This window comes from Larimichthys crocea, chromosome XV, assembly GCF_000972845.2.
Source record: "Larimichthys crocea isolate SSNF chromosome XV, L_crocea_2.0, whole genome shotgun sequence".
In the NCBI taxonomy this organism is placed as follows: Eukaryota; Metazoa; Chordata; class Actinopteri; family Sciaenidae; genus Larimichthys; species Larimichthys crocea.
The window spans coordinates 12,262,794-12,286,477 of record NC_040025.1 but is presented as its reverse complement, the minus strand read 5'-3'; the positions used below and the strand labels follow the sequence as shown (position 1 = coordinate 12,286,477).

Below are 23,684 nucleotides of genomic sequence, written 5' to 3'. Positions count from 1 at the left end.
TTTATTTGATCTGGACAAATCTTCCAATTTTTTTGTTTTTGTTTGAAGTATTAACTTTATGCTGTGAGAACAGGACACGCATTTCAAAATCAGAAGAAAAAACCCACCTGTGAGAAAAATGGAAGACACTCATGCAACCTAACAATGCAAAAAAACAAAACAAAAAAATCACATAGCTACAATAAAGTTTCATGTTTTTTTTTTTACGTCTTGGTGGTTTTAGTGACACTCAGGTCTGGAAATGAAACGTTTTGGGACTCTCTCTGTTTCAGTTAAAAGGTTATATGTGAACACTGTTCTTTTTTGATAAATGTGGTTGCTTTATTCTCAATTAAAGTCAATAAATATTTTAAGAAAAAAAAGCTCATTTCTTTTTATCAGGGGTCTTCAACCAGGGGTCCGTGCCCCTCCTAGGGGGTCTGCAGAGGTACTGCAGGGTGGGGTCTGCCAATTTTTGTCATAATTGAAAATTTCCCCAAATGTGAGAATTAATTGCATTAATATGCAATAAAAAGCTACTTTTGACAAAAACTATACATTATTTATAGATTATTCCATTATGCCTGAATGTTTTATCAATCATAAAAACATAAAGGCTAATAATCCAGCAGATAAATAGGTTAACTAGAAAATTCCCGCAGAAATTTTGAGAGTGACGAGTGGGCTGTTTCTGCCTGCCGGCCCTAATCAGCAGAGCAGTTACTGCACCTGTAAGAATGTCAGTTGGAAATACTGACAGAAAGAGAGAAAATGCTGAGACCACCCCTCGAACAGGAAGGATTTCTGGCCAAACCGTATTTCCAATCACTGAACCAAAATCACTGGGAGCATCCTGAGCCCTTCCTGAACGTCTACATAGTTATTTGTGTCGATAAAATTAAGAAATCCGACCTTTAGAGCGATTCAAAGAAGCGTTACTTCTGCTTCTTCCAGAAATGTCGCCTTTTTAACATGGCAGTCTATGAGGCTGTGGATGGTGTTGGTGGTGCATCTTTGTGTGTTATGCCAAAACTATAAGGCTGACAGCTTTAGCAGACGAATGGAGTGGAAAGACAAATTTTCCTATTTTTTCATGTATAAATCATGTCTGGTAGTGGGACATTTGAGGCCACGGTAGTCGAATACGTTTTATTTTTTCACTGATTTTTCTCTCTGCTCCTCACTTTAGCTGATGATGTCATCCACTCTAGCTCAAACATTCACGCAATACACATCCATTATGAAACCAGAAATTTAACAAAAAAACCTGCTCAACTTTGAGCCTTAATAGTTTAAAAACGGTAAAAGTTGTCGATGAGTGAAGCGACTCACTGAAGAGAAGGCAAGAGTACCTATATTTTAAAGTTTAAATGAAGTCTCTCTGTGAAAGTATGCCAGAGCAGTTCATTGTTGAAAATGTCTGTTGAATTATTATTATTTTTTTCTGGGTTTCCCATTCATCCCTTCCGCGAAACTCTTAGAAAAGTAATAGCACCGAGTCGGGATCAACGAACGTTTTGATATATATTTGTTGGGGTCCTCTCACCGCCGTGGGCCGCACTAATGTTCGAAAAAGTGCGGAAGATGAATATTAAGTAGGAAAAAAACGGAGAAGAACAATAGTTGACTCTTGGTCGTGGGCACTCATCACTAATAAGGTGAAATAAATGATGAATAAAGTAAATGTAAAAGTTTTATAAGCCAGCTTAAAATGTGACACATGTATGGGGGTCTCTGTTCTGTTTGTCTCTTGTCCTTGAGCTGAAAACCGCTATATTAATATATATTATATATATATATATAATATATATATATATATATATATATATATATATAAAGGAACAACATCTTAAGCCTCAGTCCAGAAGAGTGCAGTCCTAGTACACTCAAAGATACTGCGCAGAACCCTCAAGGACCCGAGCTTAAGGATGACAGAGATACCACCCCGCCAGGGTAAGAAGGAGATTTTTTTTTTATATATATAATATATTATATAAATTAACTGCTGTAGTGGGGTGTAAAGCAGATTTTTAACTTTGTTGCCAGTTTGGTTGATTGGCAGCTGGATTTAACCAAGGAGAGGCTTTGAATCTTCAGCCAATCAAGCTCTGATGAGGGGCGGGCTCACGTAGTTAGGGGGGGAATGCAGGAAAAACGACGTAGTGTGCCTCCGGAGCTAGACTCGGTCGGACGACAGGGAGACAAAGGTGAGCCGTTATAAACAAAAAGACGCGGTTGTGTTCGTCTTCTGGCAACGGAGACGTGTCGATGATATCGAGAAAGACGCTATGAACGCGATAAATCAGCAGAACTCCGGTTCCGAAGGGAAAGGAGAAACGAAAGGAGCCGTTAGCTGCCGTTAGCAACTGCTAAACAAAGATGGCGCCTCCGTAAGTGAAGCAGTGACGCAGCGCGGAGAGGCGGGCTGACGAGGGAGGGCGCCCGGTTACAAACGTCTTCTCCGGCGTTTAAATACGCAACAAAAACACGTTATACCTAACGTTAAGTGAGACTTTAACTGCTTTTAATACGCGTGTCTGTTGATTTACATCTATAATTTATATTAACTCGTATAATAAAGTTGATAAATGTCGAATTTTGACAAGCCACCTGCTCCGGCACCGCCTGCTCTAACGTTACTTTATATGAACGAGTAACGGCTTGTGTTCATATCGGATCAACTGCTGTTGAATGGTGCTAATATATTTATATATTATTATGTAAGTTATGCAATATACTTAAACGTTTCCGGGTTTGGGACCCGTTTTGTTATTGAAGGGCTGAATCTCTAGATTAGATTTACTTTATTCACCCCACATTTACTTAATACAGCAGCAGAGAAAAGTGTAGCATACACTACAGAATTAGAAAAAAGTAGAAAAGGCAAAAAACACAATAAACAGACAGAAATATCTATAACCTACACGAAAAACAATCAACCTTCAAAACAGACAAGTACTGAGGATAAAAGTGGCGTGATATATAAAAAGAGTATTGTAATGTAAAGTGACCATAGTGTAAGAAATATTGCAAAGAAAGTGACCATGATACAATAATTATATTAATAATATCTATATATATATATTATATATAATAATCTTCAGCTGCTGCAGGCGGGGAGGAAATTGGACTCAATGCTGTGATAGCAATTTGACAGCACAGTATTGGAGAGGATTCAGCTGAGTAATTATGTAAATGAAGCAAGCGTTAACTGTTATTTTGACAGAGGGAGTCCTTAAAGGCCGTCACAGCCAAACACCTCTCGGAGCAGGGTGGTACACAAACAAATCGGTGACCTTTAGATGGACTCTGCTCTGTGATTAACAACAAAAGGTTAGAAAAGCTGACTAATGTTGCTTTACCAACAACACAAACACAAAGGCTAGTGGCATGTAGCAGCTCTCCTGTGTGCCATTCAACAGCGTCAATAACGAAGCTACCAGAAAGGACAAAAACACTGTCAGCAGGAGGAGTGTGTGGTGGCATGTCGGTGGAAAAAGGTTTTGTGTGAGCTATTGATTATAGTTTTGTTGGGTCAAATGTCATCAGGTTCAAACAAACAAACATCGATATGGAGGCTCTGAAAAGGCTGAGTTTGTATTTTTGGTGATACAGACGAAGACCATTGTATAATTTCTGCATAATCAGTCGGCATATATGATTTATTTACATGATAAATAAGATGACTGGGTTATCTCAAGAGCTAAATGTTTATTTAATACTGCCTTAAAGGCAGAAATCAATAACTAGAGCAGGGGTCTTTTTCTTTGTCAACCTTTTTCAGCTCAAGGACAAGAGACAAACAGAACAGAGACCCCCACATGTGTCACATTTTAAGCCTGGCTTATAATAACTTTTATATTTACTTTATTCATCATTTATTTCACCTTATTAGTGATGAGTGCCCACGACCACGAGTCAACTATTGTTCTTCTGCGTGTTTCTTCCTACTTAATATTCATCTTCCGCACTTTTTCGAACATTAATGTGGCCCACGGCGGTGAGAGGACCCCAACAAATTATATATCAAAACGTGCGTTTTGATCCCAACTCGAGTGCTATTACTTTTCTAAGAGATTCGCGATGAAGGGATGAATGGGAAACTGGGAAATGGGAAAATTATTCAACAGACATTTTCAACAATGAACTGCTCTGGCATACTTTCACAGAGAGACTTCATTTAAACTTTAAAATGTACGTACTCTTGCCTTCTCTTCAGTGAGTCGCTTCACTCATTGACAACTTTTACCGTTTTTAAACTATCAAGGCTCAAAGTTGAGCAGGTTTTTGCTCAAATTTCTGGGTTTATAATGGGTGTGTATTGCGCGGAATGTTTGAGCTAGAGTGGATGACATCATCAGCTAGAGTGAGGAGCAGAGAGAAAAATCAGTGAAAAAATAAAATGTATTTAACTACCGTGGCCTCAAATGTCCCACTACAGACATGATTTATACATAGAAACTTAGGGAAATTTGTCTTCTCACTCACATTCGTCTGCTAAAGCTGTCAGCCTTATAGTTTTGGCCTGACACACAAAGATGCACCACCAACACCCATCCACAGCCATGTTAAAAAGGCGGGAACATTTCTGGAGGAAAGCAGAAGTAACGCTTCTTTGAATCGCTCTAAAGGTCGGATTTCTTAATTTTATCGACACAAAATAACTATGTAGACGTTCAGGAAGGGCTCAGGATGCTCCCAGTGATTTTGGTTCAGTGATTGGAAATACGGTTTGGCCAGAAATCCTTCCTGTTCGAGGGGTGGTCTCAGTATTTTCTCTCTTTCTCTGTCAGCATTTCCAACTGACTTTCTAACAGGTGCAGTAACTGCTCAGCTGATTAGGGCCGGCAGGCAGAAACAGCCCACTCGTCACTCTCAAAATTTCTGCGGGAATTTTCTAGTTAACCAATTTATATGCTGGATTATTAGCCTTTATGTGTTTATGATTGATAAAACATTCAGGCATAACGGAATAATCTATAAATAATGTATAGTTTTTGTCAAAAGTAGCTTTTTATTGCATATTAATGCAATTAATTCTCACATTTTGGGGAAATTTTCAATTATGACAAAAAATTGGCAGACCCCACCCTGCAGTACCTCTGCAGACCCCCTAGGAGGGGCACGGACCCCTGGTTGAAGACCCCTGACAAAAAGAAATGAGCTTTTTTTTCTTAAAATATTTATTGACTTTAATTGAGAATAAAGCAACCACATTATATCAAAAAAGAACAGTGTTCACATATAACCTTTTAACTGAAACAGAGAGTCCCAAAACGTTTCATTTCCAGACCTGAGTGTCACTAAAACCACCAAGACGTAAAAAAAAAAACATGAAACTTTATTGTAGCTATGTGATTTTTTTGTTTTGTTTTTTTGCATTGTTAGGTTGCATGAGTGTCTTCCATTTTTCTCACAGGTGGGTTTTTTCTTCTGATTTTGAAATGCGTGTCCTGTTCTCACAGCATAAAGTTAATACTTCAAACAAAAACAAAAAAATTGGAAGATTTGTCCAGATCAAATAAAAAAACAAATTAAAATAATAAAAAAAAAAGATATATTTTGGACATCTATTCTAATAAGTCTACATGTAACACTTTGTCAATTGCATTGTAGGCAATAAACCTACCGAGATAAATATTCAGTGCATTTACTGTTTTCCCTGTTTTACAACCAAAGAGTTGAATAACTAATAAAACCTCTGCTGCCTGAGCAAAGAGCTGTACTCTCTCAGCTTATCTTCCATATAATAATCGAGGGAACAAAAATATTTTTATTTTTTTTTTACAATTGTATGGCTGATTTGTTGTACTGCATTACTGTGAACTGCCTAAAATGAGTTTCTGGTTACAAACTTAAAGAAAAAAAAGCAGGTAAAGGAGCAGTAATACTATACAATCAAAACCATATAAAGCTCAGTATGAATTAAATGTACAGATGAGACCCGATTCTCTCGCACCTCTTCCACAAATTCAGATTAATTAAAACAGTATTATACTTCATGCTTATGACCTTGTAGTGGAGGTATGTGGATGACCTGCTCGAATCATGACATTGTGGATGGATTATTACAACAAAACGAAGACGAATATCCACCAATGTAGTTTGACATGATTAAAAAAAATAATGAAATCAGACCAGTGGGGCTTCACACATTTAAAACATCCCCAAAAAGAAATGCATAAATGAAAGACAATCATGACACATGGATGACGAGACAGATGGCGTTCGATTAGGCTTTGATATCTTGTGTATTTTCAATACTTTATTATATACTGTGCTCAATATGGTCACCACAAAGCGAGCACCAGCTGAAAAAGTTTTTTTTTTTTTTTTTTTAAACCCCGGGCACAGTTTCAGGGTGACTGACAGTGACTTTAAATGAAGTACATCCATATATGCTGCCCTATGTCCACCCTAAAAACACCTCCGGAGGAAAAATGACAGACACGCGACATGATTAACAACTCACATTTCTTCTCTAGAGGGATTATTTGTGTTGGCATTTCCTTCATTGTGACCATACTGGGGTTAGATATGTTTGAACTATTTGAACCCTTTGATAAACCACAGATGTGTAATCCTTGGTATAAACTGTCCATTAGTGTAGTCATCAGAGAGATCTGAATATGAATATTTTACAACCATTTAAAACAATGACTGCAACACTCAAATCTAAAAAGAAAAATAAACAAAAAAAGCACAAGCTTCCTTAATTTACATCTTTTTTTTTTTTGCAATTTTTCATAACAAAATGTAAAAAATATTTCATGTTTGTTTTAAACATTTTACAGTTTTTGTACATCGTTTACCAAGTAAAGCAGGAGATAAAACAAAAACATAAAGAGGGTCGGGCAGTCACCTATTTTCTTTCTTTACGGCGAAACTGCACCAGGCACGACTGCGTTTAACTTCAAACCCCACCAGGAGTGCCGCAGAAGCCAGCCAGACTTTGTTGACGTGCTCAGATTTGGACATTTTTTTAGACGTCATTTCATTGTTTCCCTTTTGGCTGATCTACCAGGGAGTTTTATTTTGAAAATCTGCCAGCTTCTCTATGACGTTTCTGTGTCTGACTTCCTGGCGGCTCGAGCTCGGCTGCTCGCGGCATCCGTCAAAAATAAAAAACACAGTTTCAGAAATGAATCGCGGAGCTTCTCGGTGGGGTTTGAAACATTGACTACAACAGCCACGGCGGACACTTGACGCATCGTGCCTGGTGGAGTTTGACCGTCAGTTTATGGCTGTTTAAAAAAAAGGAAAGACAAAAATATTAAAAAGATGGCTTTGGAGACATGCACTCTCAAACTAGCCTGTACAGTCGTGATGAAGAAATATCCCTCCGCCCCAAAGGAGAACAAAGAGGGGTCACCTTTAAAAAAAGGTAGAAAAAGGAGGAGGAGGGAGGGGGGACTATGTTTTTTGTTTTGTTTTAAAAGCATTCAATTAATAAATAACATACTATAAAAACATTATAAAAAGACAGTCTGTAAGAAGACCTAACAGGTACTATGATGGAGATCTTTTCCTCATTAATTCAAGACAATGGATTCCGCCAAAAAACAAAAGAAAAAACAAACAGTGATGGTTTAAAAACATCAGGTCCCATCATCACATTTCATTTGAAACAGAAGAGCAAAAAAATATTGTATCTACACTTTTCTGTATCCCCCTCCTCACATTAGCGAGCTTTTAAAGCCTCTCATTATTGCCCCGTGAAAAAATTGATCTCACCACTACATTTCGCTGCTCTCACGCCGACTATAAAAAACGTGGGTGAGTTAATTAAAAAAAAAAAAAACAATACTATATGTAACAACATGGATGTTTGTGATGTCAAGTACAATGTACACGACACATCTCCTGATCGGGAACTCATTTGGGTAGCGGCGGCAGAGGGGGAGGCGGTTCTGACGGCAGAGGTGGCGGCCTCGGGTTGCTCCCTCTGGAGCCGCCGCTGTACCGGTAGTCCCCGTACTGGGATCTGTAGTCAAACATGGATGGCTGGGACGGCTGGACGCCCTGCGCGCTCAGAAGCGAGTTCAGCATTTCAAAAGTGTCCTGGTACTCGTTCGACTGGGCTCCGCCCGCCGCGCCGTGCCCATTAGTGTCCGTCTTCTCGCCTTTGGAGTGTGAGTAGCTCCCTTGGTGGTGGGGGAGGCCTAGGGCGGGAAGAATGTCAGAACCGTGACCCAGAGTTTGCCCAGAGGAGGAAGAAAGGGACGGGAGCTGGTAGGGGTTCCTCGAGGACTTGCTGACTTTAGTGGCGGGGTGAGAGCCCGCCGTGGGATCTTGGGAGTGTGTCCTCTTACGTGAGGTGGAAGAGGATGAAGAGCTCGTCCTAGAAGAGTCACTGGGTACTTTTTTGCTGCTTCCTACCGCCCCGCCGGAGCTGGACGAATGTTTGTGTGAAGAGGAGAGCGAGGCACCGCTAGAGGAGGAATGGTGGTGGTGGGGATGGTGGGGGTGGTGGTGGTGGTTGGATCGTTCCCTGTGCTTGTCCCTGCTCTTGCCCTCCTCTCCCGAGCTCCCACGTTGCTTCTCGGGCACTCGTATCCTGACTTTGATGTCCTGATCCTGGCCTCGGGCGCTGCTGGTGCTGTGTCCGCTGCCTCCTCCTCCTCCTTTTCCACCAGCGAGGGGGAAACGCATTTTCAGAGAGCTCCTGTCGTGCCGCTCCTTCTCCAGCGGGATTTTCAGGATAATGGGTGACGGGTTGGACATGTCGGAGGAGGAGGAGCTGGACTGCTGGTGATGGTGCTGCTGCTTCTCCTTTCTCTGCTGCTGACCAATGAGAGCCTGGGCGGCGTTGGCGTAGTCCCTCTTCACGCTGGCCTCCATGTTCTCCAGTTTCCTCTTCTGGGCGGCGAGGACGTCTGCGTTCTTGGCGCGATACTCACTCAGCGACACCTTAGCTGGAGCGTGAACCTCATTGTTGGGCTGCTGCTCCAGTTTTCCACTCCAAGTCTGAGCGCTGCCGGAAGCAACCCTGTCCTTGTCATCTATGGACGAGGAGGAGGACGCAGAAGGTGGAGCTGAGAGGCTCATCAGGCCCGCCACGGTGCTCTCTGACGAGGCCATAGAGATCATGCTCATCATGGTGTCTCTCTGGTCACCCTCCTCTTTGACTTTCGGCTTGGCTTTTGGTGTCTGACCTCCAGCCTGGAAGGCAAGAAAACACAGAAAACAGTCAACAAAAATCAGCCGGGCCACGGACCAGTACCGCTCCAAGCAGCACAGAAAGAATTAATAAAACGTTATTTTAGTGATTATCAGAGTCTGAGAGATGCTTTATTTTGATATATGACTGGATACATCCGTCTCTGCCTCTTGACAGATGTCAGAATGCTCGTGTTGGTCACGTGATACGTTAACCTAGACTGGACATAAGGAACACACTTCAGGTGTCTCCCATTACGCCTCCATGGGACCAGCTCGCTGGTCAGGGCTCTGACTGATTCAGCATAATGGTCATATAATTTTAGTTTGTCATATTTGTCCGTTAAAACCATCGTCTTATATGAATCCAGTTCATGGCGGGAAAAAAAGAGATTGGGGACCGCTGCTGTAAATCACAAAGATTCATGGGAAGAAGCGCGCACCTTCCAGTTGCGAATCCGCTTCAACCGGCTGGGCGTTTTCTCCAGAATCTGCAGGAACTCGTGCGTGAGCTCTGGAAGAAGTTACAAAGAAGCTGAAACCTCAACATTTATTTGACTCGCACGTCTGCTTCCTGCTCGTACGTGGACGGGACCAAAGTTTATTTACGGCACATACCATCCAGCAGCTCGAGGGTAACTGTAGGATCGACGTACTCCCACCAGTGTTTCCCATCTGTGGACACGGGGATCTCCCAGTTGGACCATTTGCAGGCGAGATGGATGCACACACAGGCCACGACCGGCGGACTGTACTGCAGGCAGAACGTGGTCAAGTGCAGACTACGTGGCAGGATACGTCCCGGAAAGAAACAAGAAACAGAAAGAGGAGGAGAGAGAACAGACATTCAGTATATTGAGTTTAAGAAAAAGACGTGAAAACGTGCCTTCATGTCAAAAACAACAGTGAACTGTGAATATACCTGTTGGTGGCCATGAAGTATGATGTTTGAGCCAAATCCTTACTCGCTGGAACAACAACAGAACAAAAAAACATACTTAAAACCTGCTAATTAAGAATTTTACATGCAAGCGTACAATCAACGGGAGATGTCTGAAGACAATTTGAAAACAAAAATTGAAGAGTTGATGCTCACCTCTGACGAGCTGAGTGCACTTGACAACGTGAGTGTGCGGATGGTCGATGGTGATTTCAAAAGCTGCAATAAAGAAGGGACAAAAAGAGACAGTTTGATAAATGAAACGCAACCGATAACACGCACAACATCGATTTTATTTTATCCAAATTCCATGATAAAGATTAAAGTTCCTGAAAACCAGAGAATGAATTCTGTAATAGACTATGTGAACGTCACTTTGCACGAGGTCCTTTCCGAAAACATGAACAGATGGACGTGAAAAACATAAAATGATCTTTTCCAAACTCTTGCTTTGTTGTATGACACTGAACCTTTTTTTTTTTTAAACAGAACAACAGAATTGATTTGCTGTTTTTAATTTAAGCCAATGTGATCGTCGCCAGCTGTCTACTCCAAGCTTGAAAGCACAGGAAAGGAGTAAGCAGGTTGCAAACACACTAAAAAGCCATTACGGCGCATTCAGACAGGATCAGGCGCTTTGGCACAGGGTGTGTGTGTTTGTGCTGAAAATCTGAAAAATCACTTTATATTTCACTGTCGAGGCCGCCGCTCCCTCGCTCTCATTCACCGTTTAAGTTGCTCAACCACTGCCAACTCTCTCTAAACTTCTTCGTGTCTCTATTTGGCAGCGTAAACTTCAGTCAGACTCAGATTTAGAAGCTGCTTCATGAAACAAACAATGCCAGAACACAACAGGTCGAGTATCAGACATTTCAGGCTGACTGTGGAGGTTTGACCGGTCTGATCGTCTGATTGGCGGCTGCAGCGTGACGCCAGGCTGCGTTTTTTTCTTTTCTTTACAAAAGTCGGATCTGACTCGACTTCTCTGCAGGTCGCTGCGTTTTTCCTAAACAGCCAAAGCGCACTAACCCACTCAAATGACGCGTTTTCAGTGACGGACTCTGTCTGAATGCGCCCTTGTTCGTGCCACTGCAGCGATTCATCTCACAGTCCTCAAATAGATGGCTTAAAAATGTGTGGAAAAGAAAAAAGGAGGGAAACGTAAAAAGTTAAGGACATAAAGGAAGTTAAAAACAAAAAAAAATGGGTGAAAGCTGCTAATGTGAAGCATGAATTTGTCTTTCTGCTGCTGCTACCTGCTAACGGCTTTCTGTGGACAGAAGTAAAAACATGTTAGCACTATGTTTATGATCACATGTGTTTCTGGAGGGAAATCATAAAAAGACCCAGTTCTTCCTTCCCAACTTACCCAAGGTCTGGAGTATTATGCTCTCAAGAATGACCAGGTCTTGGGCTTGTTGCAGGTAAGCCTGAGGTTGAGAGGACAGGCACATTACTCACTGGGAGGCCTCTATCCTTTGTCAAACACATTAAACCCACTTTCACGTAGAGCCGGTTAAAGCTACACAGTGTAGTTTTACAAGTGTTAAACACAGACACCGGGATGCAATGTGTCGGGTGTATAAGCAGCCTCAGCGCCCGAGGTTGGAGAAACCTTGTCATGCACTTGTACCAAGTTTAAATGTGAAGTGAAAAGCGTCAGCGCCGGTCCTACGAGCAGGAAATCGGGATGTGTCATCTACAACTGAAGCTCGGACACAAAGGAACGTTTACAGGCAATAATCAGTAAAAATTAACCAATTATCACAAATTCATTCCCTTTACGGCGCAATGTTACAGAGGTGAAATCACGGCCCTATCGGGTGAACGCAGGAGGAGACGGGAGGCGATTTGTTCTCACTACAGCCCAACACTTACATCGCTGCGTACATCTGGAGAAGGCTCCTGAGGATTGAGGCATGCATGGGCCACCTTGATAACATGTTCCAGCTTTCGGGGCTGCTCCTCGACCTTTGCGGCGAGGAAGAGAGCGGCAGGAGCGATGACCTGGAGAGGACACACCAAAAATAAGTAGATATAATAATAATACATCTTGTTTACGAGCATTTTTCTGGTGAAAACATCCAAACAGGAGACTAAAAAGCACAGACGACTCAAGCTTTAACATTAAGAGCAGGGAGGAGGTGTGTTTTTGTCAGAGATTTGAAGGTCGGTACAGTCGTGGGTGTGTTTGGGGAGGGCGGCAGCTACGGAAAAAAGGCTCCGTCACCCCAGGTTTGGTGCTTGGACCTGGGTGGTGGAGTCCGGAGGTTCGCATCAGACGGGACAGTCTGGTTATGTTGGGCTTTGTGCGTTGGGAGGAGGATTTTGAACTTGATGCGCTGTGGGACGAGGAGTCAGTGGGGACGGGGGGCGAGCAGCTGTGTTTTGGGTGTACTGGTGTTTATTTAAAAGTTTCGGATGGTGTGCGGTGGCGGATCAAAGTTGTGATTTGTGGAGTCGGGCTGTTCTTGAGGTGGAAGATGACTCTGAGGGTGCGACAGCAGCTCAGTCCATAGAGACTTGGCTTGGGAACTGGAGGAGGGTGGCCGGTTCAAGTCCAGCATGGACCAAAGTATGGAAGGCTGCTCTGGGTTTTCGAGGGACTGATCTTCTTCTAAGACTATAAGACATGAGCACAGACAGACAGATACTTACATTTCTGTGAAATCTGGTGAATGACTGGACCATGTAGAACCGATGCATGTACACGATGGCTGTGTTAATTGTAAGTTGGGACCTGATGATGGAGGGTAGTTAAGGACACTAACTGACACACATGTCAAATCATCGAACACTTCACTGCATGTGTTAAAGGAGCTTTAATGAAGCCAAAGTCAGCCACTACGGATCAGAGTGGAGGTGGAGGAGGACTACAAACACCTCGGAGTGGCGATCGACAACAGACTGGACTGGAAATCTAACACAAGAAGAAAGCTGAGATACTTCAACGGTGTGCAGCAAGATGTTGGAGATGTTTTACCAGTGCCATCTCCTTTGCTGTTGTTTGTTGGGGCAGCTGCATCAGAGTCAGCGACACCAACAGACTTAAGATCATGAAGGCGGCTTGGACGGACGCTGAATAAACTGAATAAATCATGGACGATGAGCAGCAGCCTGTCCATCACACAGTGGACAGACATGCATGATCCACAACTAAAAATTACAGTATATTGTACATATACTTTTGTACAATATATTTTATTTACCATTGCTATTTTGATATTGTATCATGTGTAGTTTGTTCTTTATATTTTTATTCTCGTGTTGTCTGTCTCTGTGTGTAATGCTGCTGCTGCTGTTGGGATAAATAAAGTCCATCAGCAGCTCAGAGGCAACAACACAGCTGTCCGTCCTCACAGATCATATATAAATGTAGATCTGTGGACACACAGAGAGACAAAGTGTCAAACAAAGCAGGTCGGCCCGCTGCTGTGATGCTAACGTCCCGCTGAAGGCCCGCACACCGCACAGGCCTCTCTCTCTCTCGGTAACTACGCCGCTCGCAGGTAACGGCCGCGCGGACGTTAAACTCACAAAACAGCCTCGTTAAACGGACACGAGACGTGAAAACAAACGAAACGCCACCGAACACGAACACAAACAAACAAACAAACAAACAAACGGGCCGAGCCGGCTTCGTGTGCACGGAGCTAAACGTCGCTAGCTCGGCGCTAACGCCTCCGACAAAAGATACACGTTGAGCCGCTGGCCCATGTCCTGCAGCAGGTTCGCCGCCTGTTGCCGGTACGACAGCTCCTTGTCGGGGTCGAGTCCGGCTCTCCGGGACGGGCTGTTGTCGATCTGTGGCCGGGTGTAGTACCATTTGTTGTTACAGCTTGCGGGGAGAGAACGAAACGAAGCCGCCATCACTGAGAAGGACGAGAGTTTAAAATTTCTGCGCGTCACAGGAACATACGTCACACGCGCGAGAGCGCGGCGAGAGGGAGGGGGCGCCAGCGCGGTGCCGCGCGCGGCCGACAGGGGTCACCAAGGCAACCGAAAGCAGCTGATTTAAATATTCTTTATATATATATATATTATATATATATTATATAACGTGACTTATTATTTATTTAATACAGGATGACAAAACATGTGACACACATAACATGTGATATCATAATATGTTACGTTTAATATATATAATATAATATATTAGGTATGTGTGTGTGTGTGTGTGTGGTAATTTTATATATATAATATATATATATATATTATATATATATATATATATATATATATATATATATAATATATAGATAATCTATATAGATATATATATATTATATATATAATATGATTATCTTGTGAGGAACAGCACCTTATTTTTCAGCTTGTTAACTCATTTCACACTGCTCTGCACTTTAAACTATATTATATTATTAAAAATAATTTTTTTTCTATTTTTTGTGTTGTGTATTTTGTTTTTCTTATGGTTGTTGTTGCTGTTGTTGTTGTATATTATATATATATATATATTATATATCTGCACACAATCTAAATCTGACACAACAAGGTGAATCACTTTTTTGGCAGTTGTTGCACATTATTTAATTGTAAATTGTGATGTTTTATATACCTTTATATATACTAAATATCATATAAATATATATAGATATAGTATATATATATAATATATATATACATAATTATCAGATATATAATTTGTTCTTAATAGATAGTTACTTGTTCACATAGTTTGTTTTTACATAAAGGTATATATAAACTTTTATTTCATTTTATTTTTCTATATATTTTATCTATATATTTTATTTCATTTTATTTTTCTCTCTCTCTCCTCTCTCTCGCTCTCTCTCTCTCTCCTAATATATATATATATATATATATATATATAGATATATATATATATAATATATATATGAATAATTTTTATCCACCTTGTGAACACCCTTAAAAATAAACGTTATATAAATAAAATAAAGTTTGTGCTAGGAACTTTATCTATTGATTCTACAAATAACTATTTATTATCAAGTTCTTCCCTCCTAATGTGCAGTATATAATAATTTGAATTAAAAAATTTTTATTTTGAATACGACATTGGGTACAGTTATTTATTACTTTGTATAACTTATCACCACGTTACTACTCGCTCTTTCTAAAAGCTAGTTGTAGATTATGACCTTTAACAATTAGAAATAGCACCACAACAATCAACAGATGATTAAACATTTTTTAAAAAACCTTCACAACTAGAACTGACATTACCTGCAATAATCACCTTTTTTAACTGCATATGCAGAGATATGAAATGAGTGTCAGATAAAATGAATATTTATTTATATTATTTTATAAATCTTATTATCTATTTTTATTTCTTACCGAGCCTGATTCTTGAAGCACATCTTAATTTCTCTTATATGTAGAAATGTGCTCCAACCATGACTTAAAGAAGTATTTAAACTAGTCTTGTCTTGTTTTAACCTAACTTAACTCATGTCATCTTATCTTAAAAGCACAAAAACATAAACAAACACATTTACACACTGATTTACTGACAGGATCCAGCATCGGAGATCATCTTTCTCCCCTTTTGACTACCTGTAAAATCCAGAATAGGTTATATCCCTGAATTCTATCCCTACTATATTATGAGACAGCATCATATATTTTACTGTCTATGCAGGGTTCCTTGTGGTTCCTACAGTCTGGTCTGTGATCTGAACGTAGCCTTGTGTCAGACGCAATGATTAAAACTACATTTGCAAGTAAAAGTCCCAAATCATCCTTTAAATTGTCCTCATATACTGGTGGGGACGTTTTAATCTCACATTTGAACACAGGAGGGTGCTGTCGTCTTAGCTTCATGTGTGTGTGAGTCAGTCAAGAGGTCTCTCACTGCATGTGTGTAAACACAAACAATGTTTATTTCTCATCCACCTGTCATCAAATATTCCTGTTCATTCAGATATATTAGAGCATTTATGCCTCTACAGCATGTACACAGTAACAGAAGCACTGATTTTCATAGTGGTACTGCATTTAAAAACAACGAGACTACACCAGCATAGTCGATGAAAAACAAAAAACATACAGACACATTTCATAAGAAAATAAACTCACAACATGTCGACTTCAAGCTGTTGGATTGTTGATGATAACTAATGATATGACACATAGCTGAATTCAAGTTTAAGTATGAATATAATGAGAGTACAGGCATGCATTAAACACACACAGATGTTTTTTTTATGTAGAGTATTGATCAAAAATCCTTCAATGATAAAGAAACTGACGCAGCGAAACAAATTCATACAAAGAAAATAAAGAAAAACAAGTGCTTGGCATTTTATTAAACGTCTCATCTAACTCTGTACAAAAAGCATTGCTATATTTATGAGAGGAAAAGACCAGCTGATCCTCATTTCAAAATAAAAGGTTGATCTAAGAACAGCACAGGACTCCTGCAGATATAATGCAGCTACTCTAAACACTGAATGAACGACAGCATTTCTTCACTTCGAGCCACTTTAAGGTGAGAAATCGAGGAATAAAATGTACGTCTGAGCCTTTTTCTATCAGATCTGAAGCTCGGGATGAGTTATAATGTTGAACTGAAGCATCATATGGAAAGTGGCTGCTGCACTTTTCAAGTATGTGACCGTGTTCCTGCCTGGTGGACTACCTGAAGGAGTGCCTGAAGTGCACACTCCTTCGTTTCAGCTTCTCCGGGTTGTGGGACGCCATGTGGGAAAACTCCCTGAAGATGTCAAGGTATGTGGCGTCTCCTGATGGAGAAGAAAACAACAGCGATGATGAAAACGAGAGCTGATTGGTCATGGAAACAGTCAAAACATCTTTTATATGAAGGTAAAAAACAGAAAGCAGAGGAGCTCCTGGGTAAGAAAAGAGCCTCATGAATGGAGGCCGAGGCACCGTGAAGCTTCCCCTCTTTCAGCCCTGCAGATTCTGGGCCTTTACTCTGCCCGTGGTCATGGTAACGGCTGAATCTACCCGGCACGACAAAAGCAGTTGAACTCTTTTGTATCCCATGAGAGCTCCCAGGCTCGGCTAATTAAAAAAAAAAAAAAAAAAGGGGGGAATGGACATTCCTGGTTTTCCCTGTTTGTGTATGAGTGAGTGTGAGAGAGTGTAAGACTTTAACCTGGTTTATATAAGTATTTATGAAAGTTTCTGAATGCCTTCTGTGAATCATCAGACATACAGTGGTGAAAAGTAACTAACTACTTTAGGTAGGTATTTGAATCTTTTCAGTTCACTACATGTCAGAGGGAAATATTCTAACATTTACTTTACAACTTTTATAATAAAAGCTGCAAATCGTCACATTTGTGAAGCTGTGACGTTTGTGCATGATCACTGATTTTTCTCAGATGTGTGTTTCTTACTGTTGAGGTGGTTATACGTCATACGTAAGGTACACATCATGTTTGCCTGATGGAGGCTGACAGGAGCTGATGTTTTAGGATGATTAAGTTGTCTAATTTATGGATGTTCATTCACCAAAATCTGGACATGGAAATGTTTATGTTCCTGATTTGAATTGGTCATATCTGTTTCCATTTTCAAAAAAATTGGACACAGAATAAAAAAGTTTTTGAAGAAGCTGAAGAAAAAATATGAAGTGGTGGAAAGTGCAGCATCAATTACAAGTAACTTGTAATTAGTATTAATATTTCCCACTGACATGTAGTGGAGTGAAAAGACTAAAGTACCTAGAATTTGTACTTAATTACACATAAATACAGTAGCAGAGTAAACGTACTTTCTAGCACTGTATGTAAAAATACTCTCATATCTACTTACAGCTACATTATATTGTTACATAATGTCCATGTTATGTTGAGTTATACACCATTTTCATGGTCGCGGCTTCACAGTTTGAGGTAATTGTACTCAACTTGAGTCTTTACTTTTAATGCTTATGTTTTCTATGACTGCATTACCCTGAAATGTCAGAAAATTGTGAAAAATCATCATCACAATCTGTCAAATCCCACTGACATGTTCAAATATCTCACTCTGCCCAGTCAACAGTCCAAATATTCAGTTTACCGTCATGTATGACAGAGAAAAGCATCATATTTTCACATTTTAAACCCATGTTTGTATATTTTCCTCGATTATCAAAATAGTTTCAGATTAACTGTCAACTGACTAAACTACTTATAATATATCACATTGATTAATGTACTAATATCTATATACTGCTTATAAATGCTAAACTAAACCGTGCATATTCAAACACATCATTCACATTCTCGGTCACACAGTAAATATGTTACAAACATCATGCTGTGAAAATCGGTATCAGTAAGTCAGAAGTTTGTTAGTGCTGTTAAAGAAGTGAAGGGAGAGGTTAAGGTTTAGTCACATCTTCATTTATTATAATTTCAGAAGACACTGAGAGGAGTTAATGAACAAAATAAGTAGCAGTGTTAATATGCAGGTCGACATTTTTTTTTACAGGTAACAGTCAGAGACAGAAAAAATACAAGAGAGTTAAAAATTGCATGTTAGAAGCAAGCAGGTTAAAGTGTTAATAGTTTTTTTATACACAACAGTCAACACTGTAGACACATCGTACTGTACAACACGTAATCGTATGCAAATCACTGTTAGTAATGACATCATTCATCAGCTTCCTGTTCTAAAGGTGGCGTGTAGTTCACCTGTAGTTCACGGTGTAAGAAAAAAAGGGGGGCTGCTTTCAAAAGTGCTTTGAATCTTTGCTGACGAGGAAAAGGAGTGAGCTGCTCTTTCACTGCTGAAGGACTCAACATAGGGACTGTATGAAAAGTATTAGAGGGGGAAGGTAAGAGGCGGTTTCATGACCCAGACAGCTCAATCTACTTCTTTTGGAGAATACACTTAAAATGTTATGAGGCGGAAATCGATGTTACGAATACGTGTTTTTACCCAGGTTCACTGAAGGGGTGTGGTTTGTAACCTGTAAGCCGTATTGTTAGCTGATCTGGTCTGAAACGCTTTACTTGTCCTCAACGCAACCACTGTGACACAATCAGCAAATAACTTTTTATCTCACTGATTAACCAACTTTTTTGTCGCCTGCTCCCTCACTCTCATTCACGGTCTATGTCGCTCAACCACAGCTAGCTCTCTCTCTCATAAAAACTAAAGGAAACCTCCTCGTGTCATATAGAGTATGATAGTTAAGTCCATGAATCTGCCTGGATAGCCTCAGTTTTAGTCACATTTACTTTACCCCCACGTCTAACAGTGATGTCACAATGTCCCGGGGTACACCTGTGCATCACTGCAGCAACTGGAGATCTTTAAAACAAGATTTTCAGAGGGAGGGTTGAAGTAAGTTAATCTTCAGGTTCAGTTGAGACCAAACTAAATATTGTACTAAGAAGTCAAACTCAGGGTTCAACCTCCCGCCTGAATAATTTTCATACAGTCCCTTATAATTAAAATAAATCCCTTCGGACTCGTGGCCTTCCATAAGAAAGAAAATGGTAAAAACACTTGTTGGCTCTTTGGTTTGAACTAAACCCCAACAGTCCATCAGCATCTGTCAAAGACAAACAAAATCTTTGGGAAAATATTTTTCTTTAAGCCTCGGATACGAGGCTGTTCAACGCATTAACCAACAGTCGTGTTCGGCTGGATCGCTTCCATTTACTGTGAGCTACCGAGGGGGGTCGGACCAAAAGTAAACGTCAGACCACCATCTATCATTTTAGAGCATAAAAGAGATCTTTGAACAGAGTTTGGGGCAGCGACCGGGCTGCCGAGTTCATTGCCATCAAGCTTTTTTCATCCAGCAAATGGAAGACATGCATCCGTTTCTGTCATGAATGTCTTTCCATGCACCGTCGTCATGATTTGGCAGTTCATAATATGGATATTAACATTGTTTAAACAATACTAAATGTCAAATATTCACATACACCGGGCACAGAAGTAAACAAAAGCAACAGGGATCAGGAAGACCTGGGCAACAGCCACCCATGCAAACAAAGAACAAATCTAACTGATACGTTACTATAAACAAACATTCGAACATACAAATACTGTATATACACGTTAGTTAAGTGTGAGTTATCAAAAAAATGTCCATCCAAGTGATTATATTATTATATGTTATGAAACTGTGTGTGATTGGCTGTTTCTCATAATGAGAATATAATACTGACGCTACGCGTGTGAGAAAAAAAAAAACAGAACAAACTATCTCCAGCTTAAAAAAATACCATCTGCACATTGTTGTCAAACATAATAGAAAAAATACAGATCATCTGCGCTGAAATCATCATTGCACTATTGCTCTGAAAGTTTCGTCATAAATAAAAACAAAATAAAAAAACAAAGGTACGACGACGTGAGATCGAAAAACAAAATCTAAAATCACCGTTGGTAAGAAAAAAAGTGCATAATTAAGCTTCACTCGATCGATAACGATCGTTTTCTCTCCGTTCCTCAAAGTTAAACCTCACCGCCGTTTTTAATCACGCGCTCACGGACGACACATCCTCAAGTCAGCTCCGATTAATCGACCCTGAACAGGCGAGAATCGACCGCAACACCCTGTACGAGATGATTTGGCTTTAAACCGCTACGAATACTTTGTTTTGAAGTGAGAGGAGCTGCTGGTTCCAGAAGTGTTTCTCTAAGATTAATGACCACTGATAGTACAAAACATGGCATGACGTCAACCAAGCTCAAAATCTGTCAATCAAAGCGTCCACGCTCTTAATCCTGCATAACTTTAAGCCTTAATATAATGTGAACAGGTGAGTTGTATATAAATTCACCCTCAGTACAGTTGTCATGAACGGGGAAATTAGCTACAGAGACCAAAACTGTTTTTTGTACCAGGCTGTAAACATGTTTATTTCTGCTGTCTAACATGGGGACTTATGGAGACTGACTCACTTCTGGAGCCAGCCTCAAGTGGACGTTTGAGGAACTGCAGTTTTTGGCTTCACTTCACAGTCACCACCGCTTTCCAAACTCTACTTTAGAAGTTTTGTGCGTCCTTTTAGCGGACATCTACGACAACACCCACGAGGCTCGGCTGCCATTGGATAAGAATCCAGCCTGGTGGTGAATTTAAAATGTTTCGTGGCAAAATACTCCAACGCTGTAGCTGCTGAATTCATCCGAAAGTGACCCAGAAAGTCTACCCTAAAGTTTTTAAGCACACACAAAGAACCAGATTGTTTTATAGCAGAGCTCCGACTGAGAGTCTGTTTTTCAAACTGTACCACGGACGAGCTCCTCACATGATGAAGCTGAAATGTGTCAGGTCTTTGGTTCAGAGCACCCTGTAGCCTCCAACACCTCCAAATAAAAAGCTGTTCCTGAACACCCTGCTGACGACTCTATCTGTGGTTCATTGATTGCTTTAATAGTGCTGCTGGATAATCTTTTTTTTTTATTTTTAAAAAAGTGGCTAACCATTCCCTGGCAGTGATTTCTTAACCCTGCTGTGATTGGACCGGTGTGCGCCTGGACGAAGCTTTTGTTTTGGCAACCGAGAAACCCGTCGGTTTGAATCTGACATCATTTAAAAGGAGGTTAATACTGAGTCTGTGTGTGATCCTGAGTGTCTAAAGTCAGGAGACTGTGCCGGGGAGAGGAACACTTCACTTATTCGGATATATCTGACGTAGAGACGAAGTTAATCTGGCGGTGAAAAACAAGCGGAGAAAATGTGAAGATCCCCGGCGTGTCTCCCTGTCAGTCAGTCATCTGTCTACTGGCACCCCCTGCACTGGTTTCAGTGTAACCGCACTGGGCTCTAGTATTCTGCTATGTGGAGACAGATGAACTCCTGAATGCATTTCTTATATTGCTGCTCAGTGGGGCTGCTCGTCGGGTATTGACCTGGTTGTCCAAACGGTCCCTCGGACTCCCGCATCTCCTCGTTCATCCGGGCCAGACGCAACCTGAAAGAAGAACCGAAGAGAAGCCGAGCGGAGTGTTAAAAAGTGATCAAAGACGGAGAATAAAAAGCTTTATGGGAAGTGTTAACATCATTAACATACAGTGTGACGATATCAGCGTTGGCTTGCTGTACAGCTATGCTCAAAGGGTCCTGACCGTCTTCATCGCCGTCATTCTGTGTAGCTCCTCTTTTCAGGAATAAACACACCTGCCTGAAAACACAAAGATCAAACACGTCGAATCAAATCAGATTTTTATTCTGTGATTCAAAGAGGCAGCTGCAGAAAACCGACCTCATGTAAGAACTTTTTTTAAAATCCTTAACGAGGTTTAATTGTGTCGGATTCACCAAAGTTTGTGTAGTAAAATTATGTCCGTTAACTGGCTGGGAGGCGCATCGTCGGACCACGAGGAGCGCCCGTCCTGAGCCACCAATCCCTGGGCTAGGTTAGGTGATCTGATCCATGTGTTTCCCTTTGGTATATTTTTTAACATCCTCACACATGAAAGGTTACAAGCTGTTTTGAGGGGTAGTGAGGAGCTGGAAGGTCTGGAAACCTCCAGCTACAGCGCTGAGTGATTTGACATGAGGTCCGTCGTGAGAATATCTTAACCAGAACAATAAAAGCACGTTTTTGTTCAAGTGGAAACTATGACAGACTCAAATGTATCATCACGGAGTAAACAGCAGCTCGTGACTCACCCCGTGTGTCCCAGATATGTGGCGTGATACAGCGGGCCCCTCCCTCTCGTGTCTCTTTGGTTGACGTCAGCGGCGTTCTGGAGCAGGAACTCGCAGGCGATCAATGAACCCTGAAATAAAAGAAAACAACAACAAGGCATCACTGTGACGTCATCAGGGTTATTTTCACACCTTTAAGACTTTAAGACGGTTATGAGATGCACAAATATGATGCGACTAATCTGTGGACTCACCCCGATCACGGCCTGTATGAGAGGCGTCTTTCCTTCGTCCTCCTCGTTCACCAAGTTGACGTCGGCCCCGTGGGCGAGCGCTTCGGCCATGACGGGCAGGTTTCGGGCTTTCGAGGCTTTGTAGAGCAGCGCTCCGGGATGAAGGTCCCTGATGTCCTCCGGGTCCGACGTCTCCGGCTCAGCCTCCAGCTCAGCTTCACCGCTCGAATCCTCGGACACCTCACACTCTGAGAAAAGAGTGCTCAATGTAACAGCGACACAGCGTACAGAAAATACATGAAACCTGTGGCTGTAAGTCTGCACTCACCCTCTGTCACGCTGTCCACCACGGAGCCGAACACCAGGATGTCTGTGCTGCCGTCTGTGCTGCCTCCCAACCCGCTGTCACTGCTCAGGCCTGCCGGACCGGGAGACGCCAGAACATGGACACGTTAGTTACCGCTGTCTCTTTCTGAACCGATAACCGACAACTGGGTAAGAACCTAAAGGTTGTTTTGGTGAGTCACTTACTTCGAGGCCCAGATCCGGTGTCAAAGTAAGAGAAGAGAGAGTCCAGCTCGTCAGGACAAAACAGGGAGTCTCGTCTGAACTTAGCAGCAGCTGTGAGACAAACAGGAGTCGATTTTAGATCATTTAGGCTGTCATCAATAATCTGAAATATATATAATCTAACACTGAGGTGATTTGTTCCCAGCTGGTTTCTTCTTGTGAGTTCACCGTAGTGTCGGCGTGGAGGACTGGGCAGGTCGTGGTGACTTTTCCACGTATA

At 41.2% G+C, this 23,684-nt stretch overlaps 2 protein-coding genes across 6 annotated transcripts in view; both read right to left on the bottom strand.

The window, feature by feature from the left end:
* Positions 1-5,681: 5,681 nt before the first annotated feature.
* On the bottom strand, positions 5,682-14,013 carry ccnt1 (cyclin T1). 4 transcript variants are annotated; one of them, XM_010752384.3, is made up of 9 exons: positions 13,776-14,013; positions 12,737-12,818; positions 11,957-12,085; positions 11,448-11,508; positions 10,235-10,297; positions 10,061-10,115; positions 9,757-9,920; positions 9,582-9,652; positions 5,682-9,141 (listed from the first exon to the last, which is right to left on the bottom strand). In XM_010752384.3, exons 1-9 carry the CDS (start codon positions 13,946-13,948, stop codon positions 7,855-7,857), a joined length of 2,085 nt encoding a protein of 694 aa, XP_010750686.2. In that variant the 5' UTR covers positions 13,949-14,013; the 3' UTR covers positions 5,682-7,854. The 4 variants fall into 4 exon arrangements, with proteins under 4 accessions (XP_010750686.2, XP_027144375.1, XP_027144373.1 ...); XM_027288574.1 differs by having other exon boundaries at positions 10,061-10,106; XM_027288572.1 differs by lacking the exons at positions 11,448-11,508; positions 13,776-14,013.
* Positions 14,014-15,941: 1,928 nt separating this feature from the next.
* Positions 15,942-23,684, bottom strand: part of acap3a (ArfGAP with coiled-coil, ankyrin repeat and PH domains 3a) — a 60,067-nt gene continuing 52,324 nt past the window's right edge. The window contains exons 19-25 of one of the 2 annotated variants that reach the window (XM_027288601.1): positions 23,426-23,515; positions 23,223-23,321; positions 22,916-23,142; positions 22,683-22,792; positions 22,081-22,191; positions 21,920-21,981; positions 15,942-16,830 (exon numbers count right to left, since the gene is read on the bottom strand). In XM_027288601.1, the coding sequence (XP_027144402.1) occupies positions 16,724-16,830; positions 21,920-21,981; positions 22,081-22,191; positions 22,683-22,792; positions 22,916-23,142; positions 23,223-23,321; positions 23,426-23,515 (806 nt within the window). In that variant the 3' untranslated portion in view covers positions 15,942-16,723. The remainder of the gene's footprint in view (positions 16,831-21,919; positions 21,982-22,080; positions 22,192-22,682; positions 22,793-22,915; positions 23,143-23,222; positions 23,322-23,425; positions 23,516-23,684) is intronic. The other variant, XM_027288602.1, reaches the window with a different exon arrangement.

Bases quoted from the DNA above. Each gene is read 5' to 3' on its own strand.
- ccnt1 (XM_010752384.3), bottom strand. From the start codon at position 13,948: ATGGCGGCTTCGTTTCGTTCTCTCCCCGCAAGCTGTAACAACAAATGG. The intron at 12,819-13,775 runs GTATCTTTTGTC...CTCCATCATCAG, and splicing joins ATGGGCCAGCGGCTCAACGT to GTCCCAACTTACAATTAACA. The intron at 10,116-10,234 runs GTGAGCATCAAC...TTTGTTCTGTTG, and splicing joins GTGCACTCAGCTCGTCAGAG to TTGTTCCAGCGAGTAAGGAT.